Here is a 20,161-nt window from a genome sequence, read left to right on the forward strand (position 1 = left end):
TTTACTAAAAAACTAAAAATAAAGTATTAGAGGCATTTTGCATTTTATGTCTAGTTTTTTTTTGTGTGTGTGGTTTTTGGGTCACACCCGGCAGTGCTCAGGGGTTACTCCTGGTTCCATGCTCAAAAATAGCTCTTAGCAGGCACATGGGATCATATGGGACACTGGGATTCAAACCAACCACCTTTGGTTCTGGATAGGCTGCTTGCAAGGCAAACGCCGCTGTGCTATTTCTCTGGGCCCTATGTCTAGTTTTTTAAATAGTTTTAACAATTATTTTATCCCAACACTTAAACTGTCCATTAGCACAAAAGTATAACTGTTTTATTATCAAAGACATAATTTCAACAAAGGCACTAGATAAAAATAACTCAAAGAGGATACAGTGAATATGTGTACCCATGTCAATTTTGGAGAATTCAGTGAAAGGATTCTTTCTGGCATACTAACCAGGCTGGTCACTCGTGGCCTGAATAAGGTTGATTCAAATCTGAAATTTCCCTAAAGGCTTATAGTGTTTCGTTTATTCCCAGAGCAACCCAGAACTAATAATAATCTAGTAGCACTTTTCAGGTAATTGGGAGTATAATTTTTCAATACAACCTTGTGTTTAATCTATATACACACCATGGTTAAGATATACTGAAGCAAAGGAACAATCAACAAAATCTCATTGAAGCATTACTGGGAATCTGTATGAAATCAACACAATCATAGAAATATTCAGTTTTTCATCTCAATAGTTGTCCAGTGATTTTTCCAAAGCTATTAAACACCTAAGCATTTAATATAAAAGGGAAGTTAAATATTTTTGTTTGTTTTGGGTTTTGGGCTACACCCAGTGTTGGACAAGGGTGACTGCTGGCTCTTCGCTGAGAAATCATTCCTGGAAGTCTCGAGGGATCGTATGGGATTGGCCATGTGCCATACACATGCCCTACCCACTGTGTTATTGCTTTGGCCCAGAAAGTTAAATCTTTATATTTGTTTCAAGATTTTACTTTTTTTTTTTTTTTTTTTTTTGTTTTTTGGGCCACACCCGGTAATGCTCAGGGGTTACTCCTGGCTATGTGCTCAGAAGTTGATCTTGGCTTGGGGGACCATATGGGACACCGGGGGATCGAACCACGGTCCGTCCAAGGCTAGCGCAGGCAAGGCAGGCACCTTACCTTTAGCGCCACCGCCTGGCCCAAGATTTTACTATTAATATTGTAGACAAAAGAACAAAGATGTTAAGTTTTTCACATATAAGAAATTCTTTTTGTGATGCTGGGGCTTGAACTCAGGTCTCCAACATATAACAAAAGTATTTTATTACTGAACCACATACCGTGCTCCCAGAATTTATTTTTAAGATGGCCCACACCTGGTAATGGTCTACAGATTATTCCTGATTCAAAGATCATTTTTGGCATGCCATATAGTATAATGAGGATTGAGTCTGGATCAGTTTGTGTAAGAAAAGTGCCCGACCTGCTGTTCTATTACTCTGGCCCCATCCCTCCATGTTTATATTTCACTTCTTTAATGTTTTGTTTGTTTGTTTTTTGGGGCCATACCTGGTGATGCTCAGGGGTTTACTCCTGGCTATGTGCTCAGAAGTCACGCCTGGCTTGGGGGACCATATGGGGCGCTGGGAGATTGAACTGCAGTCCATTCTAGGCTAATGCATGCAAGGCAAATGCCCTACCACTTGCGCCACTGGTCCGACCCCTATATTTCACTTCTTTACCAAAAACCGTGTGATGTCTGATCCATGCTTTGGTGTTAGTCTTCTCACTTGGCTTCTTTCCTTAGCTTGTTTGGCAGTTCTCTAAAAGTTGAAAAATAAGAACATGAAATAATTAGGGTACAAAAACTGGTTTGAAGACTTAAAGACTTGTATTCTGCTATTGTGGTAGAATTAAGTCTGTCACTACTACATAACTACAAAGGGAGTTACTATACCACAAGGCAGAGGATCACAGTGGCTTTGATAAGTGTCCTGAGGTCCTGAGTTAACTTATATCTGGATGCTGAGATGAAAACACACGATTTCCAGGGACATACTTGCTGCCCAGCAAATGAATCACCCACTTAAGGGCAATGGAAACCCTGACTTCATTTTTTTTTGGGGTAGGTTTTTTTTGGGTGGCAGCGCTCAAGGGTTACTCTTGGCTCTATGCTCAGAAATCGCTCCTGGCAGGCTTGGGGGAACATATGGGATGCTCGGATTCGAACCACCATCCTCCTGCATGCAAGGCAAATGCCCTATCTCAATGCTATCTCTCCGGCCCTTTTTTTTGGCTTTTGGGCCACACCTGGTGATGCTTCTGGCTATACGCTCAGAAATCACTCCTGGTGTGGGGACCATATGGGTCGCCGGAGATTGAACCCATGTCCATCCTGGGTCAACTGTGTGCAAGGCAAATGCCCTACCGCTATGCTATCTCTCTGGCCCCAAAACTCTGAATTCTTAAGTGGGGGAGTTTTTACGCATTAGGAATTAGTTTGGAGAGTTCATACTCAGTGGTGCTGGGAACCTAAGGGTTTCTGGAAATCTAGGCTTTCTTTTGCAGGCCTGAAGTTTTAGTCTTCAATTGAGTGTGATGGTACTCTGTGTCAACCCCATGGTGCTCTGTAGCATCAGGGATCAAACTCAGGACCAGGTCCATGTTGCTCCCTACTGAGCCATTTCAGAGGCCCCAAGCATGTTGGTAATTCTTGAAAAATCAAGTCTTTGCAGTTTTTCCCTTTCCTTTTTTTCTGTGCTAAGAAGTCTTTGCCAAGCACAAAAGCAATCCAAGGCAGAAATTAATATAAAGTAAACCAAAACTGGATTCTTCTGACACTCCCACAAATAATATTTTTCTGAGATTTAATTTAATTACTGAATTACAGGAGTTGCTGAAAAAAGGAATTCCAAAAAAAAAAAAAAAACCTGCCTTTTATTTTGGTTTATTTTAATACCAGCATAGGCTTTAAATGTGTTCATCTGTACAGCTGATCGAGCAGATGTCCTGTATTTCTACGCATTCCATGCACATGTGAAGTGAGCAGGTGAAAGATAAAAAAAGAGAAAATGGGAGTTAAATTTAAAAATGAAAACAAAACAAAAACCTCCCAAATTCTAGAGTCAGAGGTATGTGCTTGTCCTGCTCACAGCTGACACCAGTTGGATTCTGGCACCACATATTTGTTTGACCCTTAGCCCTATTAGGAATGATTCCCTCAGCATTTCTGGGCCTAGTTCAACTCATCCCAACAAAAACAAGAAGAAAAACAAAGTAAATTCCACATATGCTTTTAAACCTATGTAAAAGTTACATTGTGAAGAAATTGAGGAATCTAAAATACTAAAAGAAGGTAAGAGTGCCTATACAATATGAACATTGGTAAAGTATTTGAACAATTCTCTAAAGTGAAAACAAGAGTGCATGATAATAGCACAGAGGGTAGAACATTTTCCAGGTCTGTGGCTGAACTGGGTTTGATCCCCAGAACCTTATATGGTTCTCTGAGCACTGCCAGGAATATTTCCTCAATAAGAGCAAGGAGCAACCCCTGACCACAGCTGGGTGTGACCCAAAGCCCCCCCAAATCTTAAACAAGTATATAAATAGCTGTAGCATTTTAAATTAATCCTGTATTTTGGTGCCAGAGCAATAGTAAAGTGGGTAGGGCAATTGCTTTGCATGCAATAGACCCATGTTTGATCCCCAACATCCCATTTGGTTCCTGAGCTTGTCAGGAGTGATTCCTAAGAATCACAGAGCCGGAAGTCAGCCACTGTTGAATATGGCTCAAAAACAAAACCAACATCATCTGTATATTTAGTTAAACTAATAACACATCAATCTCCTAGCACCTCAGCAGTAATTGGTGCAGTTAAATGAACATGTACTTGCTGCTGGGTTGAAGAAAGAAAATTGAGTACAATGATTTGGAAAACAGTTTGGAGAATTTCTCCAGCTTAAAAATATCTATCTCAGTAAATTTATATCTGAGCATCTGAAAACACAATTAGTAAAGGAAAAAATTGCTGGGCAGCATTATTCAGAACAAAAAAATAAACAACTAAAAAAACATATCACTTATTAGAATGACTAAATATACAATAATAGGCATGCAGTATTCTAGAATAGTCTGAGATGATTTCACATCAAGGAATAATATGTGGTCATTTTAGATGATAATCATGAATTGCAATTTAAGAAAATACTTAAATCCTGTCAGAAATTGGACACAAAGTTGCATGCCTAACGTAAATCTCTTTTTAAGATTATCTCAGCAGTTGGCTCCTTCATTTTTTGTTGGGTTGCCTGATTAAAAAAAAATCATCCTAGAAGAAACTGAGGCTGAAAAAGACTTGCCGCAGACTCCTCTTAGACTCAGAAGAGCCATTTTAACCCCAGGTCAGTAAGCCCTGAGGGAAAGAGCAGCACTGGGATCCAGAATGATGGGAGGGGTCTTCCAGCTCTGCCCAGCCACACAGTCATGAGAAACTGAAGCAGACAGAAAGACCAGCAGCAGCAGATTCCTGTTTGACTTAATAGAGCATTTTCACCCCAAGTCAATATGATCCAAGTAGAGTGTGGCCACTCTGTTTGACTCTGTAGGCATGCATTTCTTCCAGTCAGTTAGCCCCACCACATAAAAACACATAAAAACACCACTACACTGCAAAGGTCACAATAGAAAAGCAACATAGAGCCCCGCCATGCTTAATGAATGAAGATGGTACTTATGAAGACCCATCTAGTATCAGCCAACTATATAGCCTCTCCTCTCTGCTAAGGATTTTTTTCATTTATGTTTTTTTTGGGGGGGTCATGCCCAGCGACACTCGGGTTACTCCTGGCTTTGTACTCAGAAATCGCTCCTGGGGGCCAGAGTGATAGCACAGCAGAATTGGGTGTATGCCTTGCATGCGGCTGATCCAGGATGGATCTCAGTTCAATCCCTGGCATCCCATCTGATCCCCCCAGTCAGGAGTGATTTCTGAGCGCATAGCCAGGAGTAACCCCAGAATCTCACAGGGTGTGGCTCCAAAAGAAATCCCTCCTGGCAGGCATGGGGTGCCATATGGGATGCCGGGATTTGAACCACCGTCTGTCCTGAGTCAGCTGCGTGCAAGGCAAATGCCCTATTGCTGTGCTATCTCTCCAGCCCCTGCTAAGGACTTTAGAGAGGAAATGATGAGGATGTTCAAGGAACTCAAAGAAACTATGGAATATACAGTCAACAAGACTCAAGAATATCTGAGAGGAGAAATGAGAAAACATCAACCATATTATATGACAGAATTGAAAAACTTGGTAGACAAAATGAAAATGTCACTGAAAGGCCTCACCAGCAGAGTAACAGCTGCTGTGACAGACTCAGGGAGCTGGAAGATGGGTAGCAAAATCTCCATATAATAGCAAAAGTTTGGAAAATAGTCTCAAAAAAAGATGAAAAAAAAGAAAAAATCCTCAAAAACAAGCAGATGACAATAGAACTTCGGGATAAATTTAACAGAAACAACATACGAATCACTGGGGTCTCAAAGAGGCAGGAAGAAAACTTCCAAGAAGAATTAACAGTCAAACACATCATTGCTGAAAAGTTCCCAGAGCTCAGAGTGCATGTACCCACATCCTGGACACCCAAAGAGTACCACTAAAAAAACAAAATCCAAATAAAAGCACCCCAAGGCACATCCTAGCCACAGTGATGAAAACCATAGATATTAATAGAACACTATAACCAGCAAGATCAAAAACAAAAATTACACACAAAGAAAAATCCTTAAAATTTACACTAGATTATACACACACACACACACACACACACACACACACACACACACACACACACACACACGGATTACTTCACCCAGCCAGACTTTTATTCATGTTTGAAGGAAGAATGCACAGCATCACGAATAAACAACAGTTCACGAATTTTACAAACTCAAAACAAAATTTAAAGAAACAGAGGAGGTACTTTAGGTTAGAAAACCCCACAAACACATCAAATTTCTACAAAAAGATGGCACAAAATTCCATGACAATCATCTTTCTATGTCAATGAATAAATGACCAATTAAGAGATAGAGTGGCAAATGATCCAAAATTTAAATCCAACATTTTGCTACATGTAGGAAATACATCTGAATAATCAGAGCAAACACAGTCTCTAAAGTCAATGGTTGGAAGACAATTCTTTTTTTTTAGTTTTTCGGGCCACACCCATTAGATGCTCAGGGGTTACTCCTGGCTACACGCTCAGAAATTGCCCCTGGCTTGGGTGGACCATATGGGACGCCAGGGGATCAAACCGTGGTCCTTTCCTTGGCTGGCGCTTGCAAGGCAGACACCTTACCTCTAGTGCCACCTCGCCGGCCCTGGAAGATAATTCTTGAAGCAAACAACTCTCTTTGAAAGGCTGGGGTAGCCATACTATCAGATGACACACACTTCAGGATTGAAAGGTTACAAGAGACAGGGCTACTTTTTAATAATCAAGGGATATGCACATCAGAAAGAAATCAAACTCTTAAACGTATATGTACCCAATGATGGATCAGCAATATACTTAAAACTTTTAACATGATTGAAAGACAACAATAACAACACAGTAGTAGTTAGAGACTTTAGTACTACTCTGTCACTTCTTGATAGATCAACCAGGCTAAAAGTCAAAAAAGATATACTGACTTTGAAGAAATGAAAGATAGGAGCTTAATATTTATGGGGTTTCAAGACCCCCAAAGCAGAATACATGGTCTTCTCCAATGCATATGGGACATTCTCCAAGACAGACCACATGCTGGACCACTAAACACACCTCCATAAAATCAAGAGGATAGAAATTGTATGAACTATTTTCTCAGACTATGAGGCACTGAAAGTATAAGTGAGTTACAACAAAAATAGAGAAATAAATTTAACATCAGGAAATTAAACAGCTGAACAATCAGTGGGGCAGAGAGGAAATCAAAGAGAAACTCAAAAGATTCATGAAAACAAATGATAATGAGCACACAAACTTAGAATTTATAAGCCACAGCAAAAGCAGTATTAAGAGAAAAATTTATAGTTTTGCAAGGATTCCTCAGGTAGGAAGAAAGGGCCTACATATGTAACTTAATTGCACAGCTTAAGACATTGGAACATTACCTAAAACAATGAGCCAATAGCAGGCAGGCAAAAGGAAATAAAACTTAGAGCAGAAATTAGTGAACTAGACACCAAAAAATAATTCAAAATATCAATTAACGTAAAAGTTGTTCTTTGACAAAATAACAAGACTGATAAGCAAATATTAACAATACTGAAAATGAAAAAGGGGATATCACAAAAGACACTACAAAAATTCAAAGAGTAATCAGAGATTACTTTGAAAATCTTTACGTCACAAAATGAGAGAACTTGGAAGAAATGGATAAGTTCTTGGAATCCTTAACCTCCCAAGGTTGAACCAAGATGATCTGGTATTGGGGCCAAAGAGATCGCATGGAGGCAGGCGTTTGCCTTGCATGCAATAGGATGGTGGTTTGAATCCTGGCATCCCATATTCCCCTGAGACTGCCAGGAGCGATTTTTGAGCGTAGAGCCAGGAGTACAGTATTTTCCGGCGTATAAGAGGAATTTTGAAACAAAAAAAAAAGTCAACCGAAAATAGGGGGTCGTCTTATATGCCAAGTATATCCCGAAAAATGTTTCAATATGCCGCTAAAGGAAACAAAACAAAATAAAAAAATCAGGCCGCAGAGTTTCCAAATCTCTTTCTTGGGGACTCCCAAACAGTACTCAGGAGATCTGGGGGCCACTTCTGGCAAAACCCAGCTAACCGTGTTGGTGCTTCAGTGCTAGGGTCCGAGGATGGGGTGTTGTTTGGTTCATGTAGTGGGGGAGATTAACTGACGCCACCAGGGAATTGCCAGAAAAAGTGCCTATGGTAAGGGACCAATCACTGCCAGGCTGCTCGACCGCCTCTCTAACTCAGCCAATCCAAGCAGGCTGTTTATGCATGCAAATTAGACAATGTTCTGGACCCGAATCTACACTGTCAAAAGCCTGCTCAGACTGGCCAGAGTCAGAGAGAAGGTCCATTACAGTAGAACCTTTGAACCTTTGCTTGTTGTGATTGGCTCACTATGGTACATACAGTTGCAGCATAGGAACGTTCTGTCTGATACAGCGAATATAGGCCTAAACCTATGTTTTAACTGCAAAATTAGGGGTCGTCTTATACGCCCAGTCATCTTATATGCCATAAAATATGGTAACCCCTGAGCGCTGCCGGGTGTGACCCAAAAACCAAAAAAAAAAAAAAAAAAAGATGATCTGGAATCATCTTGAACAGACTTGTCATAACTGAAGAAACTGAAATTGAGAGGGTAATCAAAAGGCTTCCCCCAAACAAAAGCCCAGGCCCAAGTGGATTCACTAGTGAATACTTTCTGATCCTTAAAGAGGACATATTGCTAATCCTTTTCAGGCTCCTTCAGGATACTGAAGAAACAAATACTCCAAAACAGTTTCTATGAAGCTAACATCATCCTTATTCCAAAAGAAGATAGATGCACAACAGAAAAGAGAATTACAGGATGATGTCCTTGATGACCAACTATGCAAAGATCCTCAATAAATACTAGAAATAGAAGCCATCAATTCATCAAAAAGGTCATATGCATCATGAACAAGTAGAATTCATCCACAGATGCAATGATGGTTTAATACATTGAAGTCAATCAACATAATACACTATACCAATAAAAGAAAAAAACCCACATGATCATAGCAATAGATATAGAGAAAGCACCTGCCAAAGTCGAGCATCTATTCATGATAAAAACTTAACAAGAAAGAATTGAAGGAACCTTCCTCAATATAGTCAACGCCATTTACCACAAGCCATAGAAAAATTATACTCAATGGGGAAAAACTAAAAAGCCTTTTCCTTTAGATCTGGCACAAGACAATGTTGCCTACTCTTGCCTTGCACGCAGTCATGAATAACTTTGTAACTTAAAAAAAAAAACCTTATTATGAACAACCTTGTAATCACGGAGTTTAAATAAAGTAATTTAGAAAATTCACCCTAGCTGATACACACAGTACATTATTTCTTCCTTGTCTTTTTTGTTTGTTTGTGAGCCACGTCCAGTCACGCTCAGGGGTTATTCCTGGCTATGCACTCAGAAATTGCTCCTGGCTTGGGGGAACCATATGGGACGCCAAGGATTGATTGTCCATCCTGGGTCAGCTGCATGCAAGGCAAATGCCTTACCACTGTGCTATCGCTCTGGCCCCTTCCTTGTCTTAACGAACAGGTAATCGCTCAAAGATGTGCCACGGTGAATGAGTTTCTTACTCTAATCAGCAGTGTGACATTTGCATGTTGAGTTGCGTTGGTCCTAAAGATAACTACTAAAATTTCAGGGCATCTTTGGTCATAAAAACATGCCACTGCCCCAACTCATTAAAGTGTTATTCTGAGGATTTGGGTTTCTTCAAAACTCTGCTTTATGTATGGTGTCTCCTTTTCTTCTAAGTGGTATTAAAATATCCTAATCTGAGGCTAGAGAGATAGTACAATGGGAAGGGAACTTGCCTTACATGCAGCTAACCCTGATTTGATCCACACCATCTCATATGGAACCTGTGTACTACCAGAAATAATTCCTGAGCACAATTAGGAGTAATTCTTGAGCAATAGCAGGTGTGACCCCAAAACATAAACAAACAGAAAAAGTCTTTGCCAGACAATGAATAAAAAGGAATCAGCTTTTCTTCTACTTGTGACAGAATTTATACAGGCCTCAAGAATTAGAAGTGTTTATGGAGCTGGAGAGATAGCACAGCAGTGGGGCATTTGCCTTGCATGCAGCTGACGAGGGAGGGTTCCTGGCAGTATTTGGGGGCCGGAGTGATAGCACAATGGGTATGGCATTTGCCTTGCATAAAGCCTGCCAGGGGCCATTTCTGAGTGCAAATCTATGAGTAACCTCTGAGCACCGATGGGTATGGCCCAACAACCAACCAATCAATAAAAAAAAAAAAAAGAAGTGGAAGTGTTTAGATGAAATGGATAAAATGCACATTGGGTTCCAGATCAAGAATATAGAATAATGCATATGACCTAGCCCCCAAATTATAATGCCCCTCCACTGTCCCAGGAGGGAGTAGAATGCATCCATGAATGTCACTGACCTCTCGGTGGCAGATGGTGCAGAGAGTCTGCAGGTTGTCCAGGGAGCACTGCCCTCCTCCACCAAACACTGGCTTAATGTGGTCCACCTGCCAGAACTGCCCTTCCCCTGGGTTTCTTATCATTTCATTAAGCTGCAATAAGAACACAAGATCAGCAATTTTCAACATCTACAGGGGAACTGTTGGTTTTGCATTGTGCAATCAAGTTTATGTAGCAAAATCACGAAGAAAAATACATTAGGATAGCTTTTTATAGCTTTTATTGCGAGTAAGAAAAATAACCCTCTAGTTTAGCAATTTGAAGGCAATAAACTATGTTGTTAAGACCTTTTTCCCCTTACCTAACCTATTTTGAAAAAAATTACAAGCAAGTATAAAATTTCAAGCCTCCTGACAGATTGAGAAAAATCAGTTGCTTCATATCTCTGCCCTAGTTTCTATAGTTACTCAAACAGAGAAAAGAACAAGAGCAGATTCAAGATGTAAAACTTCTAAATATCACTGACTTAAACTTAGTTGCTGACCTAAATGCACTCAGTACTGGACGAATGAGAGTTTAATAGCTATACATACCCATGGAATTTTAAATATTTTTTTGCTTTTCAGGCCACACCCAGAGGTGCTCAGGGGTTACTCCTGACTCTGCACTCAGGAATAACTCCTATCAGGCTTGGGGAACCATATAGAATGAGGGTATGGATGGGGGCTGGAGAGATAGCATGGAGTTTAGTAAGGTGTTTGCCTTTCATGCAGAAGGTCATTGGTTCGAATCCCGGCATCCCATATGGTCCCCCGTGCCTGCCAGGAGTGATTTCTGAGCATGAAGCCAGGAATGACCCCTGAGCGCTGCCAGGTGTGACCCAAAAACCAAAAAAAGAATGAGTGTATGGAACCAGGGTAGGCTTTATGCAAGGCAAATGCCCTACCCATTGTGCTATCAGTCCGGCCCCAAATACTAAAGAATTTTTATGCTCTTCACCTGGAAACCTCTTATGTTACATGGGCTGGAAAAATATTTCTACCACAAATCTCTAAAATGTGTATATTTGGAATCATCAAACATGATCATTTAAGGTAGACACTATTCACTTTTTTCAATTCTGGAGAAGGTCCAGTTCTCTTTGTAACATGTACCTCTCCCTCTCTTCCACCAAATTCTCAAAGTAAATACCTTTAACAAAAGTATTTTGCATCACTAAAGAAAATCAAATAAAGTGGAATATATTTAGGAGAGTCCACCTAAATAGTAAGCATCAATAGCTAACCAATAGTGACCTACATTAACTTAGGACATATTTAAATAGGTTACCTGACAGCAAACCAGAGCACACCACAGCCAAGAAGTTATTTAAATGCTACAAAGACAGGGTGAATGTTTCTATTTTCTTGGTCTTACATAAGTAAGAAATTGTAATTAACATAATGTAATCAACTTCTGCCATAGAAGTCTGTTTCAATTTTTTTTTTTTTTTTTTTGAGGGCTAGAAGACACATCCAGCTGCATTAAGGAGTTACTCCTGGAAGTACTTAAGAGACCATCTAGGATACCAGGAATTGAACCCAGGTTGGCCAAGTGCAACTTGTCCAATGATAATCAAGGGTCTCAAACTTGCGGCCCCGTGGGCCGCAAACAGCCCTCCGTACAACATTTTGTGGCCCTGCCCTAGAGGAATCTTTTTTTGTTTTGTTTTGTTTTAGTTGTTTGGGTCACCCCCCAATGTTCAAGGCTTACTACTGACTTTGCACTCAAGGATCACCCCGACTTTGCCTCCTGCGGCCCCCAGGTAAATTGAGTTTGAGACCCCTAGACCCAGAAACCTGTGTCAGTTCTAAAGTACTTTTAAAAAATTTTAAACAAACATTATAAAAGTTTATAAGGGTACAATCACGACCACCAGTCAAATAATACAAGGATCACCGACACTGTCTATGCTCAGTAAGAAATAACCACAAGTTTTTTCTTCCTTAGGGAAGCCTGTGAGTGCCAGGAAAGCACAGAAACATGAATAATGGTACACACAGCTACAGCCCCCCCCCCCACACACACATACACGGACTGCAGAGTGCAGCTAGTGTGGACTGGCAAACTGGCTGAACTTTGTTACAGACTGGCTTTCTCTGATGAACTAAGCTACCCAAATTACAGAAGACATTGATTTTTAGTTCTGAAGTTGTTAAAAAAGCAAATTCTCAGGGGAAAAAAGAAATCCAAGTTGGTTCTGCTTTTCATAACCAATTCTTACTCCAGACACAATTCTGACAGGTATTGCAATCCGAAAGACGCTTCTCTCTTTCTTTTGTGGAGTACACCCTACTGTTAACAGGTATTGCTTCTGGGTCTGTGCTCAAGGATCATTCTTGACAGGGTTCAGGGGCCATATATGGTTCTGGGAATTGAAAAGGGATTGTACATGTGAGAGCCAAATGCCCTACCCACCCCAGAAGGTACGTTTCTATTCTTTGTACTTACATTTTGGCTAACACCTTGAGGTCAATCTTTAATATTTTAAGTTTACCTCTTAAAAAATACTATCCTTCAAACTGTTTTTTAGTAATCAGAGCTATGGTGCTCTGTATTACCCAAGCAAATCTGTCATAGTTGTTCACTGTGTGTTGTTTGTGATTTCTGACAGTCTGCTTTCAAGGTGTCCTTGAGTGATTTCATCCTGGGCCTTCTACACTGGGGTGTAGAAAGCAAATGGGAATCTGGTGAATGCCTTTGGGATAAATGTACTATATCCCTCATTGCTTTACGGATCTTACAGAAATTCAGGATTAACATTAGGTAAAATAGTGAGTTTCTCTAGCTCTTAAACTCACATTCATTGTAAAAAATATTTTTAATTGTCATAATTCAGCAATACTAAATAACAACAAACTGGTAGGAATTTATCCAGTATTTCAATGGGGTAGCACATGTTTTACATGCAGGGTATTTAGATTCAATCTCCAAAACCTCATGGTCCCCTGAGCATAGCTAAGAGCCTCTGATTATTACCACTTACGTGACAAAAGAAAAAAAATGCCTTTTTTTTTTTGGTTTATGGAAAAAAAGGAAAGAACAAAACCAAAAACATAATAAAGCAATGCCAATTTCATCTAGATCTTCACTTTCGGTTTTGTAAGAAAGGATGTGATGCGAAGTCGCTAGTCTAAAATTATTTGCAGTGCATGATGGAAGGACACAATCCATTTTTTGTTTGTTTCTTTACGGGCCTCATCTGGCAGTGCTGAGGGGTTACTCCTAGCTCTAGCTTCAAGATCATTCCTGGAGGCGGTCAGGGGACCATACAGGATGCCTAGGATTGAACTCAAGTCAGGTGCATGCAAGGAAAACGCACTATTTTAGCTGTGCTATCATCCTAGCCCCCACAATACAAATTTTATTTTAATTAGAGGTTTGAAACATTATATCTTACCATAATAAATCTAGTTCTTTTGAAAATTGAAGAAAATACTCATAACATGCTAAGAATATTCTGTCAAATATTTATCATAAAAATTGTTCTACTAAAATTTATTTTACAATGCAACAAACATGTTTCTTTCCTGCTCATTGTAAAGAAATATGCTTTTAGAAATATCTTGCTGTCCCTTGTTAATTATTAGTAGCATCATAAAAATAAAAATAACAAGATCCTAAATGCTTCTTGATGCTGTATGCCATCTCTTAATATTTCTTCCCCAAATAAGATAGTAAGAGCTTAGTCTGAGCTTAAAACCATTATTCAGAAGATCAAGGGAAATCTAATCTGAGAAAATCCTCAACAACCATGAAGATAGTTTGAATATCTGAAATGCAGAATTTGGGAAATTCTACATGAAAATGATCGATTATTCAAACATGTGGAAAAAGGCATTAAGAGATAAAACAGCTGGGCCCGGAGAGACAGCACAGCGGTGTTTGCCTTGCAAGCAGCAGATCCAGGACCAAAGGTGGTTGGTTTGAATCCCGGTGTCCCATATGGTCCCCCGTGCCTGCCAGGAGCTATTTCTGAGCAGACAGCCAGGAGTTACCCCTGAGCAATGCCGGGTGTGGCCCAAAAACCAAAAAAAAAAAAAAAAAAAAAAAAAAAGAGATAAAACAGCCATAATATAGCATTAAATATATAATGAGCACATAATACATGGATAATATTTGATCCTAATTTGAAAAAAAGAAATTGTAAAGGTATTTTGTGACAGATAAGATGGAAAAAATTAGTATTATTATAATTAAGTAGCAATAATTGTATCAGTGTGCTAATGACTTGTATTTTAAAAGGAAGGAAAGTAGAAAGGATAGAGACAAAGAGGAAATCTTTGCAAGAGAAAAAATGAAAGTAATGATAAACTGAAATGACTGGAATTTACTTAAAAATTATTCTAGGAAGAAAAACAGGAGAGAACAGATAAAAATAAAGAAAAATGTTAACTGTCAAAACAGAGAATGGACAAATAAAGTTGGATATAGAGACATTATTCTCTATTGCATTTAAATTTTTATATAGATCTATGAATTTATATTAATGTTTACATAATTAAAAATTCTCATGTTGAAAAATTAAGAAAAAAAAGTTAGTATTCAGCATTCAGTCCTGCAAGGCTTCCTCTACCTGTCAAATGACTTTATTTACCTGTTCTAATGGGAGTTTTGAAATCCAGGTCATATCCAGGAGATTCTTCCGTTGACTCTTAGGAGCATCTTTCAGTCGTAAAAAGAGCTCATGTGCATTCAGACTACATAGCTGACAGACACCATGTTCAATTTCAAAGACCTTGGCTCGTATGTAACTGTTATTAGATCGAATCCAGAACTCCTCCTGACACTGCAGAGAACAAAATCGTGAATCCCAAGTGTTCACTTTACAATCCTGCTTAGTTTGGCAAGTGGGCTGCTGGCAGCGAAGGCAGAGTGGATTTCCCTCATTGTCCACAGCTTGTAAATAGCCTTTGGAGGAAGGTTTCATCGTGAGATCTGCTTGGGCTGTGCAGGGATTGACAAATGAGACACAGGAACCATCTTCAAGAAATTCTCTAGAATTGAAGAAAACATTGAATATGTAACGGATGAATGCTTATTCCCATCTAACTTGTTATTACATTGCATCAAGTTTCTCAATATTTCCATACAGAAAGAATCAGTAAATACAGGGTCCATAGATTTTGTGAATTAGTGTAATTATAAAGTAGCTATGGTTAGCACTCTATATTCCATGCCAGTGAAAGGAAAGGCTATGATGTGAAACATTACTTTTTGCATTTCAGCAGTACAAAGCAAGTGCCAAGACCAAATTCAAATCTGGTACCTCATAGCTCAAGAAATTCAGCCTTTATTAGGCCCTTGCATTGAACCTTGTAGTCTGTTTGGCTGAATGTCACTGAGAATAACTCCTAAGCCCTCTGTGCCTTGAGCACAGTTTGGGATCCCCTACACACAAATAATTTTAATTTGAAGAACTGGGACTATAGTGCAATGGAAGAGGCACTGGATTCAATTTAGTATGCATTCCCTTCCACAAAATTAATTTAAATACAAATATGCTATCTCTCTTGGGGATTTATATGTTTTCAAATTAAACATCAAATGTTAAACCATCTGGAGAAGTTCAAAAAGATGATGCTAAAAATTACTTTTTCAGACTGAAAAAGGCCAATGTAAAACTATAACAAAATTTAGTTGTTACTCTATTATCCAAAAGTAGGGTCACACATCGCAAATAGAACAGAGAAGCCATTACTAAGATAAGATGTCCATTACCAAGGCTGGCACATAGAAATAATAGCTAATAGTGGACATACAAATTAGAATCAAAGACTTGATAAATATATGCCTCTTACAGGGCAACTCAGAACTGAGTGAATTAAAATTAGAAATAAGATGGGAGAAGCTGAGAATGTATTTCAGAAGTAGAATACATAACTTCATATATGTGAGGCTTGGGTTTGGTCTCTGGCACTATTAAAAAAAAATTACAAACAGAAAAACAGGATAGAACATCTGTTCAGGTTGTTAGAATAAGATAAAAAGATGGAGACAGAGAGCTAGTACAGTGAGTACAGCATTTGCTTGCATGCAGCAGACCTGGGTCCGAGCCTCAGTAACTCATATGGTTTATTAGTATAGTGATCCCTGAGTGATTGTCGGAGAATTACCAGGTGTGGCCCCAAACAAAAATTAAATACACATAAAATAAAAAGGCACATTAATCAATTCTTTGAAAAATTCTACAAAGGAATTAGAACAGCTATTTTTGCCTATTTTCCAGGGTTGGTTGTTAAAAGTGTTAAAAGAACTTATGATACAAAAAGCTCACCAATGGGGTGGACAGAGGCTAGATTTGATCTCAGGTCTCCTAACCTCTAGTGTTCTAGAAAAGGTCACTTGGTCTTTCCTTGTCTTCAGTTTTTAAGTGAGGGTCTCAAACAACCAGGGTTATGAGAAGACTAAAGAAAACTATATTGTGAAAGTTCTAAAATCTGTAAAGTAGCCACCTAAAGATAAAGCATGATAATTATAAAAATAAATACATAAGTTTAAAGAGTAGTCTTTGTGCTAGTATGTCCTACTAGTAAAGAAAGCATCTTGTTTTGTTTATGTTCATTCAGACTTTACTTCTGGTGCTGTGCTCAGGGGATAACAGGTGGTGCTGGAAATCCAACATGGGTTGGCCATATCCAAGGCAAGTGCCTTAATTAACCCTTGACTATTATCTCTCAAGTCCTGTCTAACTAGTCAAAACCAAAACCACCTTACTTGGTAGAAGGTTCCTGTAATCTGGAATCCTTTGTGATCAGACGAACATGGCCCCCATCTTTCTTCACCTTGTCTATTGCGGCCACAGCAACATCTTCTTTGGTTATGTACCTAAAACAATTACATGTTAAGTAGGTTTCTTGTCTTCTTACAGGATTCTATTTCATGTTTTATATTGTTCCCTGCCAAAACAATAGGGGAAAAAGCAAATCTATTTGTTGTATTAATTCTAAAGTTAGAGCAAAAACCAAGACCACTAATTACGGAAGACTGATTACAACAGAGAGGGAACAGAACTCCTAGAACCGTAAACGAAAAATAAAAAAGCTCTCTCCTAGCCTTTGTCCTATGACCTACACAAATAACAAGATCTCTAGCTACAAAGGTGTGATGTCATTATTCAGAACTGAGAAGAAAGTTTCCTGGTACCATAAAAAGAACTTGGGTGTGAAAATGAGCATGTATGGAGTCTGTAGTTGTTCCCATGGCAGTATGCTTTAAGGGTGAAGAAACCCTGTATCTTTTAGGCCAGGGGAATTTTCTGTTCTAATCTCCCAATATTTACTGTGCTGAAGAAAAAAAAAAGAAGAAAAAGAAAAAGAAGAAGAAGAAGAAGAACAACAACAACAACAACAAGAACAAGAACAAGAAGAAAAAGAAGAACAAGAACAAGAAGAAGAAGAAGAAGAAGAAGAAGAAGAAGAAGAAGAAGAAGAAGAAGAAGAAGAAGAAGAAGAAGAAGAAGAAGAAGAAGAAGAAGAAGAAGAAAAAGAACAAGAACAAGAAGAACAAGAAGAAGCAGCAACACAAACCTTTTTAAAGTAGTTGCTGGTTTGTGGGAGGGTTTGACTGTTTTTGTTTGTTTGGTTTGGTTTCTTTAATTTTTTTTGTTCTTTTTGTACTTTTGTTGTTACTGCCCTATTGTTTTTGTTTGTTTTTATTTTTTTTGTTACCCTTTTCTTCTTTTTTCCCTTTCTTCTTCTAAAGGGAAATTTATAATACCTAGAAGAATTCCTCCTAGTTCCTATTTTTTTTTGCTTTTGTTTTTGTTTTTCATTTCTTTTCCCTTATATTTTCATAATCTCCAACAGAACCATATTACTGGAATCACCTTGTTCAGCCTCATAATTTGAGGGGGGGAAATGAATGGTACTAAGACCAGAAAGTCATATGAACATTTAGTGGAAATCAAAAATGATCAGACTTGAACACCAAACCCATAGTCAATGACAATAGAATTGATATCCAATTTACAACAAGCTGTACAAATGGCAGTTACTCTAGCATTATGGGGGGTAATGGAGTGAGATATAGGATGCATGCTGGGAACAGGGGGGGAGGGAAGACAACACTAGTGGTGGAAATGCCCCTCATTCATTGTGACTATGTGCCTTAAGTATTTCTGTGAAATAATTGTAATTCACCTTGACCACAATAAAAATTAAAACAAACAACAAAATACTAAAGTTAGGAAAAAACTCCCCCTACTTGCATATTGGTCCTCATGTGTGGAAAATATCTTTCTTGCATATTAGTTTTCTTTGTCTTGGGACTAGCCAATAGTACACCAAGTAGGCATTTGTTTTGCATGTGGTCAACCTGGTTTGGAACCCTGACATCCATATGGACCCCACAGTACCAGGAGTAATTCCTGAGTCCAGAGCTAATAGCTGCCCCTGAGCATTGCTGAGTGTGCCCCCAAATAAAATGATTTCTTTTTCGTTTCGTTTCGTTTCGTTTCGTTTCATTTCGTTTCTTTGTGTGTGTGTGTGTGTGTGTGTGTGTGTGTGTGTGTGTGTGTGTGTGTGTGTGTTTATTGAGTCATACTGGCAGTGCTGAGCTTCTGGCTCTGTGTTCATGGATCACTTCTGGAGGGATTGGGAGGCCAATACAAGGTGGGCCCAGATTAAATTTGGGCCTTGTGCATGACAAGCACTCTACCTGCTTGTACCATTACTCAGTCCCATCAAGATATATTTTTCTAAAAAATTCAAGAGTCATTCAAAATCCTGTGATTTTGGTTAATTTTCACTCGAGGAAAAAAAATTATGTGTAGGAAAAATAAATGATCAAACATATGCACAACAGACTTGTGCAAACTGCTTACCAAGCCATGCAGAAAATCCCTAATTGCATTTTTATCTCCTCTTTGGTCTGCTATTCATGGTTCCTCAAATCACTTAATCAGGTCTAATAGTGTATCAGTGTATTTGGGTAAAGTAATTTTCTTTTTAGTTAACCAGATTCAATGACATCTTTTCTAATCTCAAGGCAGTTTCCATTAGTATCAGCCTATCTAAAGCTTATGGAAATTTCCACGGAAGAAATGTTACTCTTGATGTGGGATTCGGAATGAATCAAACAACACTACCAAACGCCACACAATGGTTTAGGGACTAGAAGTAAAGAGAAAAATTACTGCAATTGAGGCAACAGGGGAATGTAAATAGGTGAAATGCAATTACCCAATTAATTCCTTCTAATTAGCATGGCCCAGTTTCTTAAATAGTTTACACCAACTGTAGACTTAAAAACAAATACAAAACTAAATTTTCAACTAATTGAAAAATTAGTTCAAATATGAGTATTTAGTTAGTAGCTATTTAATTTTAATAAATTAATTTACTTAATTTATTTTAATAAAAATCAATGGAATTGTAAAATTGCAGATGAAATTTTAGAGATTTTCTTTCATGCTATTCAGATAGATTTAATAAACAAAGTTTCATGGGTAGGGCATTTTGCCTTGCACGCCATCAACCCTGAACTAACCTGGACTCATTCCTGGCATCCCATATGGTCCCTTGAGCCTGCCAGGAGCGATTTCTGAGTGCAGAGTCAGGAGTAACCCCTGAGCAGTGCTGAGTGTGGCCCCAAATCAAACAAACAAACGAAGCCTCAAATGCTGTTTCAGTCATTTAAGATTATATTTCAGAATATTTCATATTTCAGAATTGAAAGGGCATATAACCATCTGTATGGTGAAGAGAAAATTCCAATTCCCCCCTTTTTCCTCTTCCCCAAATTTATCTCTCTTGTCAGTTATTAATTTTAGAAAATATTATCTTTTGAGGGAGCACACCTGGCAGTCCTCAGGGGGTATTCCTGACTCTATGCTCAAGAATCATTCCTGGTTGGCTCAGGGGACCATATAGGATGGATATCAAGATTAAAACCAAGCGGTCACATACAAAGCAAATGTCTTACCTGCTGAACAATTGTTCTGGCTTCAGAAATGAATTTG

The 20,161-nt window shown here is 38.7% G+C and overlaps 1 protein-coding gene across 2 annotated transcripts in view; it reads right to left on the reverse strand.

Annotated features, from left to right (window-relative positions):
• Positions 1-1,720: 1,720 nt before the first annotated feature.
• The window catches only part of ZRANB3 (zinc finger RANBP2-type containing 3), a 189,644-nt gene continuing 171,203 nt past the window's right edge, over positions 1,721-20,161 (reverse strand). For both annotated transcript variants that reach the window (XM_049773619.1, XM_049773618.1), the window contains 4 exons: positions 16,918-17,028; positions 14,798-15,197; positions 10,182-10,313; positions 1,721-1,813 (listed from right to left, as the gene is read on the reverse strand). In XM_049773619.1, the coding sequence (XP_049629576.1) occupies positions 1,721-1,813; positions 10,182-10,313; positions 14,798-15,197; positions 16,918-17,028 (736 nt within the window). The remainder of the gene's footprint in view (positions 1,814-10,181; positions 10,314-14,797; positions 15,198-16,917; positions 17,029-20,161) is intronic.

Source organism: Suncus etruscus, chromosome 5, assembly GCF_024139225.1.
Source record: "Suncus etruscus isolate mSunEtr1 chromosome 5, mSunEtr1.pri.cur, whole genome shotgun sequence".
Classification (NCBI taxonomy): Eukaryota; Metazoa; Chordata; class Mammalia; order Eulipotyphla; family Soricidae; genus Suncus; species Suncus etruscus.